Source organism: Podarcis filfolensis (genome assembly GCF_964270895.1).
Source record: "Podarcis filfolensis genome assembly, chromosome: 3".
NCBI lineage: Eukaryota > Metazoa > Chordata > Lepidosauria > Squamata > Lacertidae > Podarcis > Podarcis filfolensis.
This window is the reverse complement of record NC_139606.1, coordinates 4,655,772-4,676,221: the sequence shown is the minus strand read 5'-3', so window position 1 is coordinate 4,676,221 and position 20,450 is coordinate 4,655,772. Positions and strand designations below refer to the sequence as shown.

At 42.2% G+C, this 20,450-nt stretch overlaps 1 protein-coding gene across 2 annotated transcripts in view; it reads left to right on the top strand.

Annotated features, from left to right (window-relative positions):
- PKHD1 (PKHD1 ciliary IPT domain containing fibrocystin/polyductin) overlaps nt 1-20,450 on the top strand; it is a 238,340-nt gene that overhangs the window by 123,385 nt on the left and 94,505 nt on the right. For both annotated transcript variants that reach the window (XM_083606347.1, XM_083606348.1), the window contains 7 exons: nt 3,439-3,551; nt 6,029-6,134; nt 8,216-8,350; nt 13,170-13,305; nt 14,034-14,280; nt 17,530-17,704; nt 19,632-19,827. In XM_083606347.1, the coding sequence (XP_083462473.1) occupies nt 3,439-3,551; nt 6,029-6,134; nt 8,216-8,350; nt 13,170-13,305; nt 14,034-14,280; nt 17,530-17,704; nt 19,632-19,827 (1,108 nt within the window). The remainder of the gene's footprint in view (nt 1-3,438; nt 3,552-6,028; nt 6,135-8,215; nt 8,351-13,169; nt 13,306-14,033; nt 14,281-17,529; nt 17,705-19,631; nt 19,828-20,450) is intronic.

Below are 20,450 nucleotides of genomic sequence, written 5' to 3'. Positions count from 1 at the left end.
ATACATAAAATTCCCCATACAGAAAAATAGCTGTGAGTGTTCTAGCCTAGTCTTCTCTCTGCTTATGATAGTTATCTGTGGGTTGCCATGTTTTTTCATGGGAGCTTCTCTGCTTCTTGTGAGAATTAGGCTGTAACATGTGAGCCAGATTACATGTGAGCTGTTTGATCCACTGCATTTTACTTTGTCAGACCACCTAGGAAGGTGTCCCCCACAATCATGCTAAGGAATGACTTGGCTTGATGATGGTGGATATTGAATAAAGAGTTTGCATTGATGCTGGCTTGTTGTTCAAGCTTCTTAAAATCTGCCATTAGGGAGAAGATAAGGAAGCAAGTAGAGAGACGAGTTTGGATTTAAATTCAGCATTAACAAAATATGTTCAATATCCACATGTGGTGTCTTAATTGCTTAAAAGGTCATATGGCTGTATTCAATTGCTATCAAATACTCATGGAAATAAACCACTTTCTCTCTGGGAATTTAGCTGCAGAGAGATCTATAGAATACAGTGCCCCAAATAATTTATTTCTGCAGAAAATTCTCTGCTTCGCCGAGACCGCTGCTGTCAAGCTACCAGCTGTCTGTATAAATATGCTGGACTCTCGCCCTCACAAATCATCTGTAGAATGCACTACTGGAGTCGTAGGTAAAATAGTCACTGAACTATAATGTGAGTTGACTACTGAAGCTCTGCATTAACTGTGCTGTGGGCAGTGTGGTCTGAAAAGCTGCGTTTCCAAAAAGGTGCCTAGGCTTGTGCTTCCGGCACTATTCTTGTCTCTTTGCTTTGTGACCCTTGTGACAAATGTCAGACACCAGGACAGTGGGAAAATTGTATAGGTCACGAGACTGGAAACGGGATACGGAGCCTCTCTCTTCTAGGTCACTGGCTCTCCTTTGATCTGGGTCACAAGAAATGAACAGTCATTACCTTCTTAAAGCTCTCCAGTGACCTCTGGGAAGTGAGTTGGTGGTCTGGCTTCCAATCCCTGTGGACAAATATCCACCTCACAAACACTTCCAGTGACACAATCGGCCACCTTTTGGCCACTGCACATCTGGACCAAATTTCCACTATGATTTTATAGTGTTGAAGGTCTGGGCAGAAAATTCACTCTTTGCAACTCTGGTTAATTCCCTTTTAGATTCTCCTGACTAATTCTCTGTGTCCAGGGGTTGTTTTTTTTAATCCTGATTTTGTAGTGAAAGTTTTCTTCAAAATGTATAAATTTGCAGAGAATTCCTTTAACTAGTGAGAAACCCACCAAATGGCAGGGTTTATTGTTATTATTTATCACACTGATTTTAATAATGCCACCAATATGCCAGGCACTTTACAGAGTCAAGAAAGTAAAGAAGGTAGGTCCCTGTTCCAAGGAGCTGTAAGCTGCCCTGTGTTTTCCTGTGGAGGAGCTCCATTCGCAGTGGCAGACGTCTTTGATCACACTCAGTCTTCTGTGTTTGATCTGCTAAGCATTCAGTCTTTGCCACTTTTCTCAGTGTCAGGAATGTTGGTTGCTGGGCATTCAACAAGCATGAAATCTCTAGAATTGTAGGAATGGGGAGAGCCATAATATTACCTATATACTTTAGAGAGAAAATGTTTGTTTGTTTGTTTGTTTTAGTACCTGTAAGTCTTGTGAACATTGTGCATGTCTAGTGTTTTCAGCTACCTGGTCATTTATAAGGGATTTTAAAGAATTGGTGCATGTAATCAGCTGTTCTGCAGTTTTCCATTCATTTGCATAAATCATTTTCTTCCCTGGTATGATGGCACATGTATCATAATGGTCACAATACAGTTTAAAAAGTTGTCCCACTTATTTATTTACTTAGGTGTAATATTTAGGCAGGGACGCGGGTGGCGCTGTGGGTTAAACCACTGAGCCTAGGACTTGCTGATCAGAAGGTCGGCGGTTCGAATCCCCGCGACGGGGTGAGCTCCCGTTGCTCGGTCCCAGCTCCTGCCAACCTAGCAGTTCGAAAGCACATCAAAGTGCAAGTAGAGAAATTGGTACCGCTCTGGCGGGAAGGTAAACGGCGTTTCCGTGCACTGCTTTGGTTCGCCAGAAGCGGCTTAGTCATGCTGGCCACATGACGCTAGCTTCCTCGGCCAATAAAGCGAGATGAGCGAGCAACCCCAGAATTGGCCATGACTGGACCTAATGGTCAGGGGTCCTTTCACCTTTAATATTTAGGCCACTCCCCACCCCAACCCCAGTCACATGAAACATTTAAAATACAATTTTTACAAATTACCAAGAGATACAATAAAAAAACCAGCAATAACTACCATTAATAAACAAAGCACAATAGCAATTGAAAAGGCAAGAAACCAGCAGCGTGATCACTAAGAGAATCATGTTTAGAAGTCATCCTCCCCACTCCCCCCCCCCCCCGAGAAGCACTGGAAAGGCCTTCTAAACCTCCCTGCTCTTCTCCTTTCCATCCCCAGTGCTGTCTTCGAAGAGCAGTAATGGAAGACAAAAGCAGTTCGCACTGAAGGGAAAGGCCCCACCTTGAGCAACACACACTGGCTAATGGGTGGGTGTGAATTATCCTGGCATCCTCTGGCTCTTCCAACTCCACAGCTGCTTTTCTCTAGCAAATGAGCAATTGGAAGCCCATGTAAAACTCCCTGTTGGTCCTTTAAAGGCTCACCCTTCCCTGTGTAATGTCAGGTGTAATTTGTTTCCACAAAACAGTCTCACACACTAAATGAGGAGACTTGGCAGGCTGGAAGTTGCGCATCTCTGTCTTAGATGAGAGCCAGGCTTCCTCAAACTCGGCCCTCCAGATGTTTTTGGCCTATAACTCCCCTGATCCCTAGCTAGCAGGACCAGTGGTCAAGGATGATGGGAGTTGTAGTCTCAAAACATCTGGAGGGCCGAGTTTGAGGAAGCCTGGGTGAGACCACGGCTGCACCAGCAAAACTGTTAGAGCTGCTTGAAAAGATGCAGGATATTTTAGCTGAATATGTCATTTTTCTTAGCCAGTAATACTTTTTTGCTTTGCTCTGATACTCATTTGAAAACAAGGAACAAACAGATAGTGGTTTGTTTTTGTTTTCTCCCCTTTACTGTTGGACATGCCATTATTCTGTCTACATGTGGTGCCACACAGAGGCTGTTTGCATGTTGGGAAACTCTTGACAAACCCTGTCAAGCACCCTAGAGAGGCCCCTCCAGCTCTGTGTCAGTTGATGGAGGCAGTGGAGTCTTCTGGCTGGAGGGAGCCCCATATCTGACTCCTTCTGAAGTAAAATTATGTCTCTCAGTTTTCATCCTGAGGTGTCTGAATCTCTGGATTTCCAAACCAACTTGACATGGATGTTCATATAGGTCTGAAGATAAAATGCCACAACTTTTTCCAGTATTCTGGGATCTTAACTGCATTGAGATGGATGTTCTATAACCATATTCTCCTCCTCCTCAGGGTAACACAGTGTGTGCTGCGGGACATGGCTATTTTTTCCACCTTTCTCCTTCAGGACCATCAGAGGCTCCAGTTCTGTCCTTCAGTAAGAATCGAGCCTATTCTTGCACGAGGTATTTTTGCATTCAGTTTGATTGGATAATATTTCCCCCTCCTTCCTCTCTGTCATTCTCTCACGTGTGCAAGCATGTGCACACATGTGTGTGAGCACACACTCACTCTGCTGCATAAATGCTAATTGCAATAGCCAATAAGGGGGGGGGGGAGTGTTTAATGCTTTCTCTGATGTTTCCCCACCAGGATGAAAACATACTGATATGCTATGGTCCATTTCTCATAGACTGTAAATAGGGTTCATTTCGATTACAATTACATATATTCTTCTTTCCCAGTTCTAAACTATTGCCTAGTATTTTCATCTAGTAAACAGCTGTTGCATTTCATTTCAGAGATGTAGAATCTGCATATAGGCTTCAGTATTTGATACATTCCAAGTCAGTCTTACAGGGACACAGGTGGCGCTGTGGTCTAAACCACAGAGCCTCTTGGGCTTGCCGATCAGAAGGTCGGCGGTTCGAATCCCCATGACGGGGTGAGCTCCTGTTGCTCGGTCCCAGCTCTTGCCAACCTAGCAGTTCAAAAGCACACCCAAAAGTGCAAGTAGTTAAATAGGTACCGCTCTGGCAGGAAGGTAAACGGCGTTTCCATGCACTGCTGTGGTTCGCCAGTCATGCTGACCACATGACCTGGAAAAACTGTCTGTGGACAAACACCGGCTCCCTTGGCCTGTAAAGCGAGATGAGTGCCGCAACCCCAGAGTCGTCTGCGACCAGACTTAACTGTCAGGGTCCTTTACCTTTTTAAGTCAGTCTTAAGTGTGCTTTTTGGGAAAATTCATGTTTGAAATGTAGAACCCTGCATATTCTAGTTCAATATGACCCCCAATTTATATATACACACATTGTGTGGCTTATAAATTGACTGGTAGTAATTGTATTAGAAGTACTCGATCCATTCTGACAGTTAAGTACATTTGATTAATAATCTGCAAAAAAGAAAAAAAAAAGAAAAAAGGAATGATCACACAGATTTTGGAACAGGGTGTTTTTGTTTATGCCTGGTTTACTATTCAGTTCCCTGATTACCCACTGCTTTTTCTATTTTCCTTTGTATGTGCTTAGTAATTACTATAATTTAATTCCTGTGGAGTCAGGTACCTGTACTGATGTTTCCATCCTCAAAGTACGTCAGTATAAAAATCCCTGGCTCTGACTTGCAGTTTTCGTTATAGTGTGTGTTTTATAACAACAGCCGATTCAGTAATATTTGCCTATGAATATATGCTGTGAGCTGGAATCATATTTTCTTCTCAGTATGAAGAACATGTACATTTAGGAAGAAACTTGAATTCCAAAGTGAATTCACTTGATTCAATTCAGGCAGATCATGACTGATCAGATCATGAGACAAATTCAGAATCCACAGTCAATTAGATTGTGTTCCTGGAAAATATATTTGTCTTTTAAACTTGCAAAAATTGGTATTCCAGCTGCCAAGAGCCTGGATTGGTTCCTTTCTTCAAATGCACATGTTTATATGCAATATTTCATTAAAAAGATTGCATAGCCATTTCCCATGATATAATGCATTTTTAAAAGTTATTTTCACTAATACTGTGCAAATCTGCTCCACCTCCCAGTGGGAAGGAGTTGCGGTGGACCTTGTGGCCACCCACTGCCCACCAGGGGTGGGGGACTCTGTCCCCCATTGCCTGGGGGATCCCGGCCACGTCACAGCCCGGCCAGCCAACACGCTGGCCGGGGGGGGGGGCATGGCTGGGGCCGTTTAAACGGAGGAGTGAGCCAGAGGACTTCCTCTTTGGCTCGCTTCCTCAATCATATCTTGTGCAGAAGTTATATTTTGGGGATAGTGGGAGCATACTTCCAAAAAAGCATATACTCCAACTGCCTCGGCACAAATACCTTCTGGAGCTGGCGCACTGAGTGGATCTTACCCAACAAGCAAGGCTGTTGCGCTCCCTTTTTTGCTTATGGAGCAAGTCCCTCCCGCTTGGTGTGTGGGTTCTGGGCTGCTGTTGTGAGATTTCACAGGGCTGTCCGAGTTCTTGTGAGATCTTGTGAGAGCACCTGAGAGCCCACTAAGCACGGTGGCAGGCAAGCTCTTTGTGTGCTGAGAAAACTGGTGCAAAAAGAACATTTAAGCTTTCTGCCTTTTGTGCAGCCAGTTTGCACTATTTTAACTGGTGAGCTTTCAGTTGCATAAGGTTGAAATTGTGCAAGTTAATTACGTACAAGATGTGGTTGTACTATATATGCATTTCTATGCTCCACCATATGCATTTTTGTACAGATTGCTTGGCATGAGGACCACATTGCACAATTCAGAGAACTTCAATTTTTGAAGGATGGTTGTGTTTCAGTTTACCTATTGTTTTGGGAAGTGTGAGTTACAGTATGTAGATTTGTCTTTAAATGCAAACTGGGTTCTCTCCCATCCTCCCTATATCTACACATTTTCCCATCTCAATGTTTTGTTATAAAACCATTGTCATTTATTTCAATTTAAACAGCTTTGGACTCCTGATATACCCAGAATATCATCCTCAAAGAGTAAACACCACATTGCCTGTTACATTTGAAACCTTCACAGCCTGGCAATGTGAAGGTGGAGTTAAGGTAGGATAACCATAATTTTTTGCTTCCCCACCACCAAGTCTTCTGAAACACTTTAGCAATGGGGTAGTTTCCCTGGTGCCCTTGACATGTTTAGGACAAGAACTTCATCATCCTTGAGACCTTGTCCATTGACCATGCTGGCTGGGGCTACTGGGAGTCAGAGTTGCAACATATACCATAATATTCATTGGCTCCAACTACTGTAACTTTGTTGTGCAACAATTTATCAATAATTTTCATTGTTTACATGCATAACAATAAATGATAATAAACTGAGGAGAACTATGTCAAAATAGAAACAATGCCTTATGAGGAACGGCTAAGGGAGCTGGGCTTGTTTAGCCTGGAGAAGAGGAGGTTAAGGGGTGATATGATAGCCATGTTCAAATATATAAAAGGATGTCACATAGAGGAGGGAGAAAGGTTGTTTTCTGCTGCTCCAGAGAAGCGGACACGGAGCAATGGATCCAAACTACAAGAAAGAAGATTCCACCTAAACATTAGGAAGAACTTCCTGACCGTAAGAGCTGTTCGACAGTGGAATTTGCTGCCAAGGAGTGTGGTGGAGTCTCCTTCTTTGGAGGTCTTTAAGCAGAGGCTTGACAACCATATGTCAGGAGTGCTCTGATGGTGTTTCCTGCTTGGCAGGGGGTTGGACTCGATGGTCCTTGTGGTCTCTTCCAACTCTATGATTCTATGATTCTAGAACAAAAAACAAAGTTCAAAAACAGATATTTGTTGCTGTTTAGTCATTTATTCGTGTCTGACTCTTCGTGACCCCATGGACCAGAGCATGCCAGGCACTTCTGTCTTCCACTGCCTCCCACAGTTTGGTCAAACTCATGTTGGTAGCTCCGAGAACACTGTCCAATCATCTCGTCCTCTGTCGTCCCCTTCTCCTTGTGCCCTCCATCTTTCCCAACATCAGGGTCTTTTCCAGAAAGTCTTCTCTTCTCATGAGGTAGAATCATAGAATCATAGAGTTGGAAGAGACCACAAGGGCCATCGAGTCCAACCCCCTGCCAAGCAGGAAACACCATCAGAGCACTCCCGACATATGGTTGTCAAGCCTCTGCTTAAAGACCTCCAAAGAAGGAGACTCCACCACACTCCTTGGCAGCAAATTCCAGGTGGCCAAAGTCTTGGAGCCTCAGCTTCAGGATCTGTCCTTCCAGTGAGCACTCAGGGCTGATTAAAAAAACAAATAGATATACTTCCCCTTTTTATGGTAACTATTGGGGGCATGTATTTTATGCCTCTGCTATTGCAGTCTTGATCCTGTATGGAAGTACTGAAAATCCAGTCTTCTGGTTTGTTTCTCATTGTTAATCAAGGAGATGATGAATAAGATAAAAGGGGAGGAAGGCAGGGTGGGTAAATTACTGTGTCAGCTGGGTAAGGGCTCAAGATTGCTATATCACACCTGTTGCTATTTTGGGACAATACGATTGTAGCCAAAGCCCTGTAGAAGCTACCTGTAGAAACATGGCATTCCTTCATACTCATTTCACATACCTTGGGCGGTATTTATTATGGCTCAGAGATGGAACATCATCATCATAGCTAGGTGGCAGTGCCATTTAATCCCTCCACCAGGGCTATTGACTTTATGATGATGTCGCTGGTCCCCAGGAATTTAAAAATTAAACAAATTGAGCCATATGGAAGTTAAGTATAATGCTAATTTTACCATTTAAATAATAATTTACGAATTATGTTAACCCAATGGATGTATCTTTGTGTCTCATTTTGTAAATACGAAGACTTTGTGATTTAACTATTTCACAATTAAAATAAATAAAAACTGGAAAAAATAATCATAGTTAAGTGTCCCTTGTAGCATAAATTGTGGAATGTCAACCAGTAATTCATTCATGCCACGTGATAAAATGTGGGCAGACTGAAAAAACACCATTGTAACTAATGGTTAGGTGATTGGTAAATTCATAATTTTTGTTAAGGCCTGAGAGGTCACTGTCTTCTCGCAGTGTCTTATGGAGCACAGACAACTATTCATTTACCTTATCTATTGATTTCCTTTGTAATAATGTATTAATGTTTAAAATATTCATTATTAACAGATTATTAACTGTAGCAACCTACAGCTTTGGAGCTTCCACATCTCGTCTTGCAAATATTTTGGAATTGACATTGTGGAAAGTCTTGGAAACACCTCTGTTGCCAATAGTTTACTACTTGGTCACTTGCATGAGAAGGTAAGAACTCAAGTTGTCCTCCACTTTCAGAGGCTAACAAAGAAACAAACTTAAAGAGCTAAAAGGGCAATAAAGTTAGAAAAAACAGCTTTTGGGGGAATATTGAGGTCTTTTCTCAGCGCTGTTGTCAGACTTTATAGTCATATCTAGATGTCAAGCTAAAAAATAGTTTAGTGTGATGTGAATGAGCTGTAATGAGACATAGGTTCTTGCGCTGCCCTCTCCAGGGTTGCTAGTTGACTTATGGCTAAGTTTAATGGTGCTTTACCCTCTAATACATGTGTATAGGATTGTAGCCTTATTCTTTCATGGGAGTAAGTGGTATTTACTTTTGAGTAGACATGTATAGGTTTATGAAGTTAGGCATGGTGTACTTTTTATGTTCAATGTATCCCAGTGACAATTGCAGAACTAATAAGGAAAGACCTGACTAGAGAAGACATTTGCTCTCTCATCCAGAGTCTGTCTGAGTTTTATGTTTGGTTCTAATTTTTCCTTCATTGCTTTGGCAATATTTTTAATCTCTTTGTCTCAATTCTCTAATCTGTAAAACAGAAAATAATTCCCTGTGGCATAGTGAGGGCTTATCCGTTCATCTTTATCCGCTGCTTTGAAGCTGAGGAAAACTATGTATCTGTTGTTAACTATTTATTGTATTGTATTGAAATCCCTCTCCACAAGTATACCAAACCAAAAGCCACTCGGATTCCTATTAAACTCTGAGTAACAACAGTTAAGGGTGTGCAGGGTATTTGTGTCTCAAACAGAATGTATTTGGAAGCTGCTGTAAAAAGGTTAGCCAATGTTGCACAAATACAGTTGGCTAGCGAGGAAGAATCCCTTTTTATTCATAGCCAGTATTTCAGGAACCGAATTATGTCAGTATAAAAAATATGAGGGATGTTGTTATTGTTTTGCGTACGTGTTTGTCCAGAGCATGTGCTCTATCCCTGGGCCCAACCCAGAGAAGGTGCCCCACCAACTGAGAGGAGAGGTGGCTTGCAGAGAGTAGAGGAGAGAGACTGTAGAAGGAAGGAGGACCCTATGTTTTTGCCCATTTCCTTCACACATCTCTGTCTGCAAGCTGCCTGGACAGCGGTGACTAGCAAAGGGATGCTGTAGTGGCTTGCACCAGTTACTGTTCTCTGCTTGAAAGGTCCCCAAGAACTAATAGCTTGTGCCAGCTGCACCATTCCCAGAAGTAGAACCCAAAGTTCTTAATACGGGTCAATGTCAGGAGAGGTGCTCCTTCAAGTACCCGGGTTTCTTTCATTTCCATAAGCTGTGTGTAAGGGTGTGTGCAGGTGTGTGTGTAAGCCCAGGGAGCCTTAGGAGTGTGAGATGGTGGAGAAACAATATTCCTTGTGAAACTGAGGCAAAGAAGCTCAGGAGCCAGGAGAGATTAGAATGGTAGAGTGGGGTGAGCAACAAGAAGACACATGGAAATCTTCGGTAGGTGGTTTCCAGTACATCTAAGATACGGCCTTTCGGTTTTGTTTTACTGTCGCTGGATATAGAGCATTGGAGTGCCCCCCACCCCATACTTGTTAAGATATTTAAAGCACTCAGCTATGCTTTGTTCCTCACAGCACCCTGGGGGTGTGATTATCTTCGATTATCTCACGATAAGGAGTTGTCTTGTCACAATTTACATATTAATTTATGTAATTCTATCCTTTAATAATGATGTCTCTTTAACATCAATTAAAACTTTATGACATTAATTTAACAAGAAGGCTAAACCTTCCACTCAGCCAGCCCTTTTATTTTTAAAATATGCCTTTAAACCAGCTGTTACTTCTGTCCTTTTGTACTTCTGCTCTTTACACAGCAAGTTAATTTGTGGGGGGAGGCGAGATGACTCCCAGCAAGGCCAGAGAGCAACGATGCCTACAGTTGGAACTTAAAATTAACATTGCATGTGTAGTTCTGTTTAATAGCTGTTAGGAACTCAGAAAGTGCATAGCTCCCCCTGTCTATAGGTATGACTTGTGAAAGACACAACTTTCAATTCTTGCACAGCTTACGTTTTCACAAGGGCCTAAAGGCAGGAAGAGCATGGAGAGCTTAATAGTGAAGGACACAGAATTTGTGATGGATACTGAACCGAGTGGGAAGCCAGTGGTGGAAGCTGAGAATGGGTGTGACATAGTATGAGCAACGGGATAAATCAATGATTTCAGTGAAGATTTGCATAGAGGTGAGAGAACTGAGGCGTGAGAGAAGAAGACAGAAAGCAGAGAACACAGGACTTCCGGGTTAGCGCCATCGGCAATGGCAGAATTCCTCTGATCAAGAGGAACCCGTTCCGCGAAAATCGGGTCTTGCCGCTGCGGCGAAGGCGGAGACCCTTTAAAAATCCCAGGCGCAGGAAGCCTGGGAACGTGGGATTCGGCTGACACCAGGAGCGCCCCCCCTACTCGCAAGGAAACCCCTTTTTCGGGGATCCGAAGCGATGTGGGGTGAGTGGCGCGGTGTTTTGAATCGACCGCTATTTTTACGGAGTGAAGCCGCACAGCCGTTGCCGGAGAGCGCTGACTTTTTCCTGTGGACAATTGGACTCTAAACAAGCACCCGTGAGTAGAACGGAAAATTGGATTAAGAAACATTTTAATTTGGCACTGAAGCGGGAAGGCTCTAAACAGGAAGTCCGCCTTCCGCTTTTTGTAAATAGACTGAAGCAAAAATTGTGCAAGCTAAAGTCAGGAAAGTCGTATATAAAGGTTTAAAATTCCTTCAGTTTTAACCAGCAAAACCCCTCTTGGAAGCAGGAGTAAAGAGGGGGAATTCTGATTGTTCAAGCCTGCAGGAGAGAGAGTAAAGAAAGAAAAATTTCCACCGTCTCAAACCTGGGAACGGGGTGTCAGAGACAGAGATTTTTGGGGAAGTCCATTGACTGTGAATGGAACGCCTTTTGACAGATAGTTAAAGAAGAGAAACAAATTGATTCCAATGTTGCCTTTTGCATTGAAAAGAAACAGAATTTGAAAAATGAAAGCAATTTTTCTTTTGTTGGACCTGCTTTCAAAAGATGGATACAAATAGAAATTGTCTCCTCTAGAGGGAGCTTGTTAAATTGTTGCTGGAGTCGTTCTGGGGATTTCACAGCTGTGGAGATTAAGATCGTGGGACTAGACTTTGACCTTGAATAAAAATGTGTTTGGAAGAAGTTTTGGTGCTTGCTTTTTGCAAGACAAGTGCTTTGTTGGAGCAGATGCATGAGAAGATGGATTTGATGACTGTTGCAGTTAAAAATTTTGGACAAACAGTGAATATCTATACAGAAACCATTCAGGAGCCAACGCAGGAACCTGTTTTGACAGGGCAAGTGCAAATGCAGAAGATAATGGAGGAGGTTGTTGTTGAATCTCAAGTAACACAAATGTTGAGTTGGAGTATCCCCGAGACCTACTCCTCAACGAGAGAGAAAAGAAATTAAGAAAGAGATCAACAAAAGACAAGGTAAAGCGCAGGTGCAAACAAGAAGAAGATCTGCAGAAGGGACATGGAAAAGACTTAAGAGCCTCGGACATTAGATTACCAGGTTGATGGGCTAGATGGAATGGACAGGAAGGACTGACATAACCCGAGACCAGGAAGAAGAGACGTTGGAGGAAGATTGGAAGAAATTTTTTTAAAATTTTTTATTTTGGGAATTAGTGCAAAATTAATGAGCATTAGGAAAAATGTTGGAATGAAAATATTTGGCTTTAGTAGAAATGATATAAGGAATTATGTACAAATAAATATTAAGTTTTAAGTTTTAAGGTATTTTATGGTAAGATAAGGTTAAAATAAATTAAGGTAAATTGAATGACAGAATATAGTGAAAGATGGAAAGGATTTGCTGAGTTAATTAATAGGTTAGACTGTTAAGTTAAATTACTCAATAAAAATTGAGAAAGATGGAAAGAATTTGCTGAAACAAATAATTAAACTAGAATACAAAAAGGGAGGTGTGAGGAGGTTGATGAAACAAGTAAATGAAAGATAAAGTTATGGAATATTGGATGTGTGTTTTTTCTTTATTATTATTCTTATTGCTGTATTGATTTTTATGTCTTTTTTCTTGTTTTTTTTCCCCTTTTTTGATGTATTGTTATGTATGTTTTGTTAAAATCTTTGTTGTTTCCTTTTTTTCTTTTTTCTGTAATTTTTGAAACTCCTAATAAATATCATTTAAAAAAAAAGAAGAAAAAAAAGAACACAGGATCAAACATAGGATAATTGGGATAGGACCTGGGAGAGAAAGCTGAAAATCTGGGAGCCTTTCTGGACATGCAAATCACTGTGTCTAGTTCTGGGCACCACCATTTAAGAAGGTAGAAGGTGTGCAGAGGAGGGCGACCAAGATGATCAAGGGTCTGGAAACCAAGCCTTATGAGGAGTGGTTGAAGTAGCTGGGTGTATTTAGCCTGGAAAAGAGGAGAGTGAGAAGAGATATGTTAGCCATCTTCAAATATCTCAAGGGCTGTCACATGGAAGATGGAGCAAGCTCATTTTCTCCTGCTCTGGAGAGTAGGACTTGAACCAATAGCTGCAAGTTACAAGGAAAGAGAGTCCAACTAAACATCAAGAGAACTTTCTGACAGTAAGAGCTGTGGAACAGATTCCCACGAGAGGTGGTGGACTCTCCTTCCTTGGAGGTTTTTAAGCAGAGGTCATGGATGCTTTAGCTGAGATTCCTGCATTGCAGGGGGTTGGACTAGATGATCCTTGAGTCCCATCCATCTCTACAATTCTATGTTCCTATGAAAAGAAAAAAAGAAACCGCTGGAGCTATATCACAATATAGTCTCTTTCTATATTACTGCTGCAGGATGGAACTTGTATGCAGGCAGGACTGAAAACTCCCAAAAGGCATGAACTATTGATTTCAAATACAACCTTTATGAATTTTGACATTCCCAATTGCACTGCAATCGCCACCTGTTCTGGTTGTTACCGAGGTCAAGGTAAGATAGGCTTTCTGTGCAAAAACAAAAATAAAAATAAAAATGTGGTGGTGGATTTAAATGTGGACTGTTCTGTGCCTGTGAACTGGTTTCCTTGTAGGGTCAAATAAATGACCACAGCAGGCAGGGAATTCATGCTGGTGGCAGTAGAGGCTGCCTTGCCAATGCAGATAGCAGCCTTGGAGGGTAGAGGATTCAACTCCCCCCCCCCATCCCCTGTGTTTCTGATCCTGCATGAGCTCAACTGAATTGGCTTCATGCAATCAAGGTCGTGTCCAGTTTGATCCAAATGCAACTTCATAAAATAGGCAGAAAACATGGGGCAACAGAATAATGAGGAAAGGGACATGGCATGGGGGATGGAGAGAGGAGAAAGCCCCATTGCATAAGCAGAAGTCCTTGTGCAGGCCGGCCATCCATGGACAGGGTTCATTGGGCAAATCCCACCCTTAGTTTTGAGCAGGCACACAATGTCAATTTCATTGCGAATGCCATGCTCCAAATACATTTATCTCTAGTTACCAACAGTGGATATGTCATAGATTTTCAGTATGAAGTAATACATGCCTTTAGGTTATTAATAAACAAGTAAGCAATGATATATAACTGTATTCTTTCAATATCCCAAAATAATTCTGACCCCTCCCTGACTGAATCAGATTTTGTAGCTTGTTCATCAGTTATTAGCAACAAAACCATATTTCTCTCTCCCTGTCCCTACTTTACAGGCGGATTTGCTGTGAGGTCTGAACAAGTGCTACTTCTAAATGCCCCAAATTGGATATCGTTCCCATTTCCTCATTGTGCGATTCTTAAAGATCTAGATGGCACAATCACAGGGCAAAGGGGGGGCTTTCTCCTCCCTTCTGTGGATACGCTTCCAGATTCCTGCTTGCCGAGTGTCAATGCCAGTCAAGTTGCCAGTGGCAGTCTTTGCCATGGAAATGTTACTTTCCACCGTATGTCTATTGGCCTGTAAGTATCATTCTTTTCTCAAGTTCTTCATATAGCATGGGAGCTCTCAGATGGGAGATTGGGGAAAGATGTGGACTGCTCTATAGAGTACATGCCACATCGAGGAATGTATGCACATACACAAAGAACATCTCTTTCCCAAGACTGACGTCCCCTGGAATGCCCAATTATGTGTTTACATGATTCCCATATGCGAACAAGTGCATCCTTGTTTAAGGGTTGCAAAAAGTGGTGTGGCTGGAGATAGAACTTTTTGCATGCAGGGCAGACGTTCTGCTGCCAAGCTCCAGCATGCGCTGCCTCAGACCTAGCTGAGCCTTACGCAAAGTGAGAGTGAAGATGGAGCTACTAACTCTTGCTGGGCCCAGAACAGACATGGGCCTTGGCAAATGCCTCTGAAAACTGCTGGCAGCAGTCACATGCAGCAGGATCCAGTTTGGATTTGTATGTGCAAAACAGGTGTTCTCTGTGAAAAGTGCTCCTGGTGTATGTGCTCAGTGGAGGTGGGTGGAGGGCTAAAATGGTTGGGATGTGCCCAAGGGAATGGGGGCAATTGGCAGGCCCCCAGCTGGCTCCAGCCCACCAGCCGGTTGTCGGTCAAACTCCAGTCCTTGGTTCTGCATCAAAACTGTGACTCAGAGATTCAGAAGCCTTTCAGAAGTTGAGCACGCAAGCCAGCAGAGATAACAAACTCTTAGCGACGGAAGGGCAGACAGAGGCATATGTAAAGCATATTTACAAGCAGTTTGTTCAGCATAGATCAGGACAAAGAAAACATGTCTGCTCTCCTTCATGTCCAAGCAAGAAGCAGCATAAAGCAAAAGCTATACACAAACGGAAGTTCCCAGCAAGCTGTGCTGGAATGTAAACAGACATGTGACATACAACAGCTCCACACATCTGTTTAGGTGGAACGGAACAAAAATAACAAAAATAACAAAAATAACAAAAATAACAGGTTAACTTTGTGAAACAACTGATTTCAGTATTGAGGTTCATATTATCAGCACTATTTTAAGACAGACTTTTTATTCCTGCTTCATTTTCTAAAGATGTATGATTACAGTAGATTATTTCACAAAGGTACCAAACGAAAAGCATTTAGAGCCAAGCGGTGTGTTTTTCCTTAATACAAAAAGGAGACTCAGAGAGAGACACCCTTAGGATAAGTAAGCTAATGGTAAACATAAACAGGAGACTTAATATTTATTCTCCTCAGAGTTGCTGAATGGTTTAGCAAATCCTTTGTGGGCCGTTTATGCTCAACAGTTCTGCACACTACACTTGAGCTAAATTACATAACAGTTTATACAACCATGATGGCAAATTGTAACCAAGGCTGTCAAGGTCCATCTATTAGTCATGCCAGATTTTTGCAGCATGCTGCTTCTTAACTGAAACTTACATGGACATAAACATTTGGTATTGTCAATAAGTCATAAGTTGGTTTTGTTCTTAACAATTTTTGAAAGGTTCCTGACAGTTTGAGGCGTTAACTTCATCTTATGGCTGTTGCCTTTTCCTGGTTTCCTTTGCATAAAGACAAGATCAGTTCCTAGAGAGATTCCCTCCTCCCTTGGTAATGAAAGCTCTCTCCTCTTAATGATCCATGCAGACTCCCTCAGCTCCTCTGAATTACAAATACTCGTGCCCTACTCTGCTCCATTAACATTAAAGAGAGGTAGATTGGTGGCTATTTAGGGCACAGTGAAAATCACTGGCTATTTAGGGCAAATTAAAATGGTGCTAATTATGGTTGCAGGAATGCTCAATTATGTGGGCAATATAGTAGTTCTATTTTGGTGCTAGCTTGACAGTGTATAAAAACAGAATCATTGTTTGGAAAGAGACTCTGATATCCATTTCCAGTTCACGGTTAACCTGCATGTTTTAAAGGGAGGGAGCATATTGTTGCCTTTTCAAGGATTAAACCAAGAGATTTATTTGGAGGCACCAAACAAGGGAGGCTGAACTGACTACATTTCTTTCTTTTCTATTTTGCTGAGGATACTCAGAGATGGACAAGAACTATACTGCAAATAATACTGTCAAATACTCTTAGTTTTGGGCAGTGAAACTGCAGACGTCTATTGACACTGAGCCTCAATTTTGGCTCCTTGTTTATCAGAAACACTGTCTAGAGCAGCCTTTCTCAACCTGTGGGTCCCCAGATGTTGTTGAACTACAACTCCCATCACCCCTATCTAGTAAGGCCAGAGCTCAAGGATGATGGGAGTTGTAGTTCAACAACATCTGGGGACCCACAGGTTGAGAACCACTGGTCTACAGCATGAGCCATGTGAGAAGCTCCTTGCAACAGCAAGGAACTAGTAGTTCACAGAAGAGAGACTTGTCTAAAAGGGAGGTAGGCTAGAGAACCAGTTCAGTACATCAGAAGTGTGCTCTCTGAAATATTTGATGCAAAAATTACACAGAAGACAAATTCTGGGAAATGGGAAGACCTACACTGGCTCCCAGTACGTTTCTGAGCACAATTCAAAGTGTTGGTGCTGACCTTGAAAGCCCTCAAGGCCTCGGCCCAGTATACCTGAAGGAGCGTCTCCACCTCCATCGTTCTGCCTGGACACTGAGGTCCAGCTCCGAGGGCCTTCTGGCGGTTCCCTCACTATGAGAAGCCAAGTTACAGGGAACCAGGCAGAGGGCCTTTTCGGTAGTGGCACCCGCCCTGTGGAACGCCCTCCCACCAGATGTCAAAGAGAAAAATAACTACCAAACTTTTAGAAGACATCTGAAGGCAGCCTTGTTTAGGGAAGCTTTTAATGTTTAATAGGTTATTGTATTTTAGTATTTTGTTGGAAGCTGCCCAGAGTGGCTGGGGAAATCCAGCCAGATGGGTGGGGTATAAATAATAATAATAATAATAATAATAATAATAATAATAATAATTATTATTATTATTATTATTATTATTATTATTATTATTATTATTACTTTATTTTTCCATCTATAAGACGCCCCCATGTATAATACACCCCCTATTTTCGGGGCAACAACCAATCGCCAGTCCACCCTCGGCACTATCCGTGTATAAGACGCCCCCTAATTTTTGACTTTATTTTTAAGGGAAAAAACCTAGTCTTATACACAGAAAAGTACGGTATCTATATTTTATGCCATCTGAGCTGTCATTAGCCTAAGCCTTTGAAAGACAATGGCAAACTAATAAGCACTCTAAAATAACAGTAGCTATTAGACAATGAAACGTGACTATTCTTAATTGTTTTTCAGAAAGGCCCCGATCTGTCCTTATAATTTAAAAGTGACTGATAGTCGCAATAAGACAACCATGGTCAGTTATGTCTCTGACACTCTGTCAAATGCAAATGGCTGGATGGTTCTTCTTTTGGATCAGGAGACGTATAGTCTGTCATTCGACAACCCTCTGCTGAGTGAAAACCTGCAGGTAACAATTCCCTCCCCTTCATAAATCATATTGGTACATTTGTTAGGGGTGCACACTGCTCACAAGATTTGGTTTGCACTAAAATTGTAGGTAGGAATCCTGCCAAATTACAGACAAATAGATTCAGGGTGTTTTCTTTTCTAAGCACCATTAAAGTTTCTTTTGGCCTGAGCTAAACAAAAAGGTATTTACTTTCCAGGTAAAAATCATTCCCTCTTATTGGTAGATGGAGCTCCTTCACTACTGACAAGTCTATCTCCACCTCTCCATTTTGGTGTCTTAGACTAATAGAATTGTAGATTTGGAAAGGACTGCAATGGCCATTGAGTGTAACCCCCTGAAATGCAGGATTCACAACTAAAGAATTCCTGACAGATGGCCATCCAACATCTGGTTAAAAACAGGTAGTCCATCCTTAAGCAAAAGCATCCTTAAGCTCCCTTCCGTAAAGTACAGTGGTACCCCCAGTTGTGAACGGGATCCGTTCTGGAGCTCCGGCCGCATCCCAAGGAATTTGCAACCAGAGATGCCAGTTCTGCGCATGCGTGCAGCGCGGTTTAGCGCTTCTGTGCATGCGTGCGGTGTGTAGAGTGCTTGTGCACTTGTGTGTGTGGCGAAACCCGGAAAAACCCTGCCGCATTTGCATCCTGAAATATACACAACCAGAGGAGTGCATATCTAGAGGTACCACTGTACTAGGATTGGAGTAGCTGCAAACAGCATGGTGGGGCTAAGTTGGTCATGTGACCTCTGTGCCCCTCTCTCCTTCCATTCTGGTTTGCTGCAGTCTCATAGCCAGACAGAGGTCAAGATAGTGGCACAGTCCCACCTTACTGTCCACTGCTGGATTGGAGAGCATTGATGAAACCATTCCCTTTGATGGTAACATAGACCTGTCAGTCACCACGGAGCTTTCCCTCTGCACGTTCTCTCCATTCTGCTGTTTTCTCCATCATCCTGCCCTCATGTTAGGTTGTTAAGCTAAGATTAGAGGCATTGCTTTCACTTTTAGCAGACACTTATTTTGATGTCTGGAATGTGAAGGTACCAAGGAAAAAGCACACCAAGAACTCAGGTCAATGTAAGTTTCAATAGTGGGAGTGGTCCCTGCTCACAAGTCAATAGTCAATAGTAACAAGGACTAATCCATTCAATAGTATGTATTCTGACAAGAATTACAACTCAGATAGATATTACAAACTCTAACAGAGATTTCAAACTCAAACTCATAAAGATATGTATAACACAATAATTTGTTACAGAATTAGGGATAAGAGTTTATGAGTAGAGATAAGTTTATGTTAGTCCATAGTCAGATTCGACGTGGAGGTCTTAGTTTCAATCATTGAGCAGAAGTCAGGAGTCAATTATGGACCAGAAGCCAGGACAGGGCCCTTTTTCGTGTAAGTTTGAAGACTTTCGGATAAATATATCCTATTATTTTCTATGTTTCTCAGGGATAAAACAACGTGTGGGTAGATCAATATGTATATTGAGATTTTCTGTGCCCATTCCTGGTATTTATCTGTCTTATGAAGAGGGCAAGTTTGTTGGTAGAGAGACATAAAAAGGCTGTGTGTATTTTCATTTTAACAATGAGAGGCATCCCATAGCTCAGGGGAAGACAACCTAAGGCCCATGGGCTACAAGCGGAACACGGGGGTCGTTTAACTGGCCCACAGAGGGATCTCCACTGGAGTGAACCAGCCCAGGCGAAGTAAACCTTGCTGACCCCTGCCATAGCTAGTTCAGAGGGTGTATGTACAGACCATTGGGTTAGGGAAGCCTATATGAAATCATTTAATAGTGGCACTATGGGTCTAGAAAATGTTCCTCATGTCTTAGATTCTTTCTGTTAAGCTCCAGACAAAATCTGGACACAAATATATTGTAAAAGTATGCATTTTCCTTATGTTTTACTCTCTAGTATATTGCTACGTTCGATAATTTCACAGTTGGGAATTATTTATTGCTGGAACATGAAGTCCGATCATCCCACATCAATGTTACAGTGACCTGTGGTACACGGAAAGGATTGCCACTCCTGTCGTTACCTTCACATAAGCACAATAAAGGCTGTGACTGGTTTTTCAATAGGGAAAGAAGGAAGTTAACTTATTTAGGTAAGAACAAATGCATATTCCTCCCACCTTAAGGATTCCTCTGAAACTGGGAGTTTTCAACCATCATGCTCACTGAGGAGGAACAGCTGTATCCAAGCTCAGGTAGTGGTGAGGGATATCACAGGTAACTCCTCAACCATGACACTCTCCATTTGGGACATCAGAGTCCCACCCAATCCTATCACTTCTCTCCTGCCACATAAAATGATGATGATGATTTCCTGTGTGAAGTAGGTTAGGAGGGAGGAGTTACCCAGAGTCGTATAGGAGGACTCCTGAAAACACTGGGTTAACAACCCCCCACAGGAGATATGGAAGGACGTGAGACATGAACATGAATACTAGGCGGTTCCCTGAGGCTCTTTCTCCAGTTTCCTTTCCTTTCCTTGCATAGGAAGTGCAGCTCTTTGCTCTAGGCTCTTTCGTTCAATATTTTTCTGATCTCTCACCTGCCATTATTCAGTTATTTTCTCTAGATCAACAACTCTCCATTTTCCTCCTCAGTTAAATTAAAAATCTTGTTTCCTGACTCTGATCTCCCACCACCACTGCCAATAAGACTAAACTTACTGGGATGGTGAGATTGATGGACAGCCACTTGAAGGTCTTAGCAGAAGGGGCTA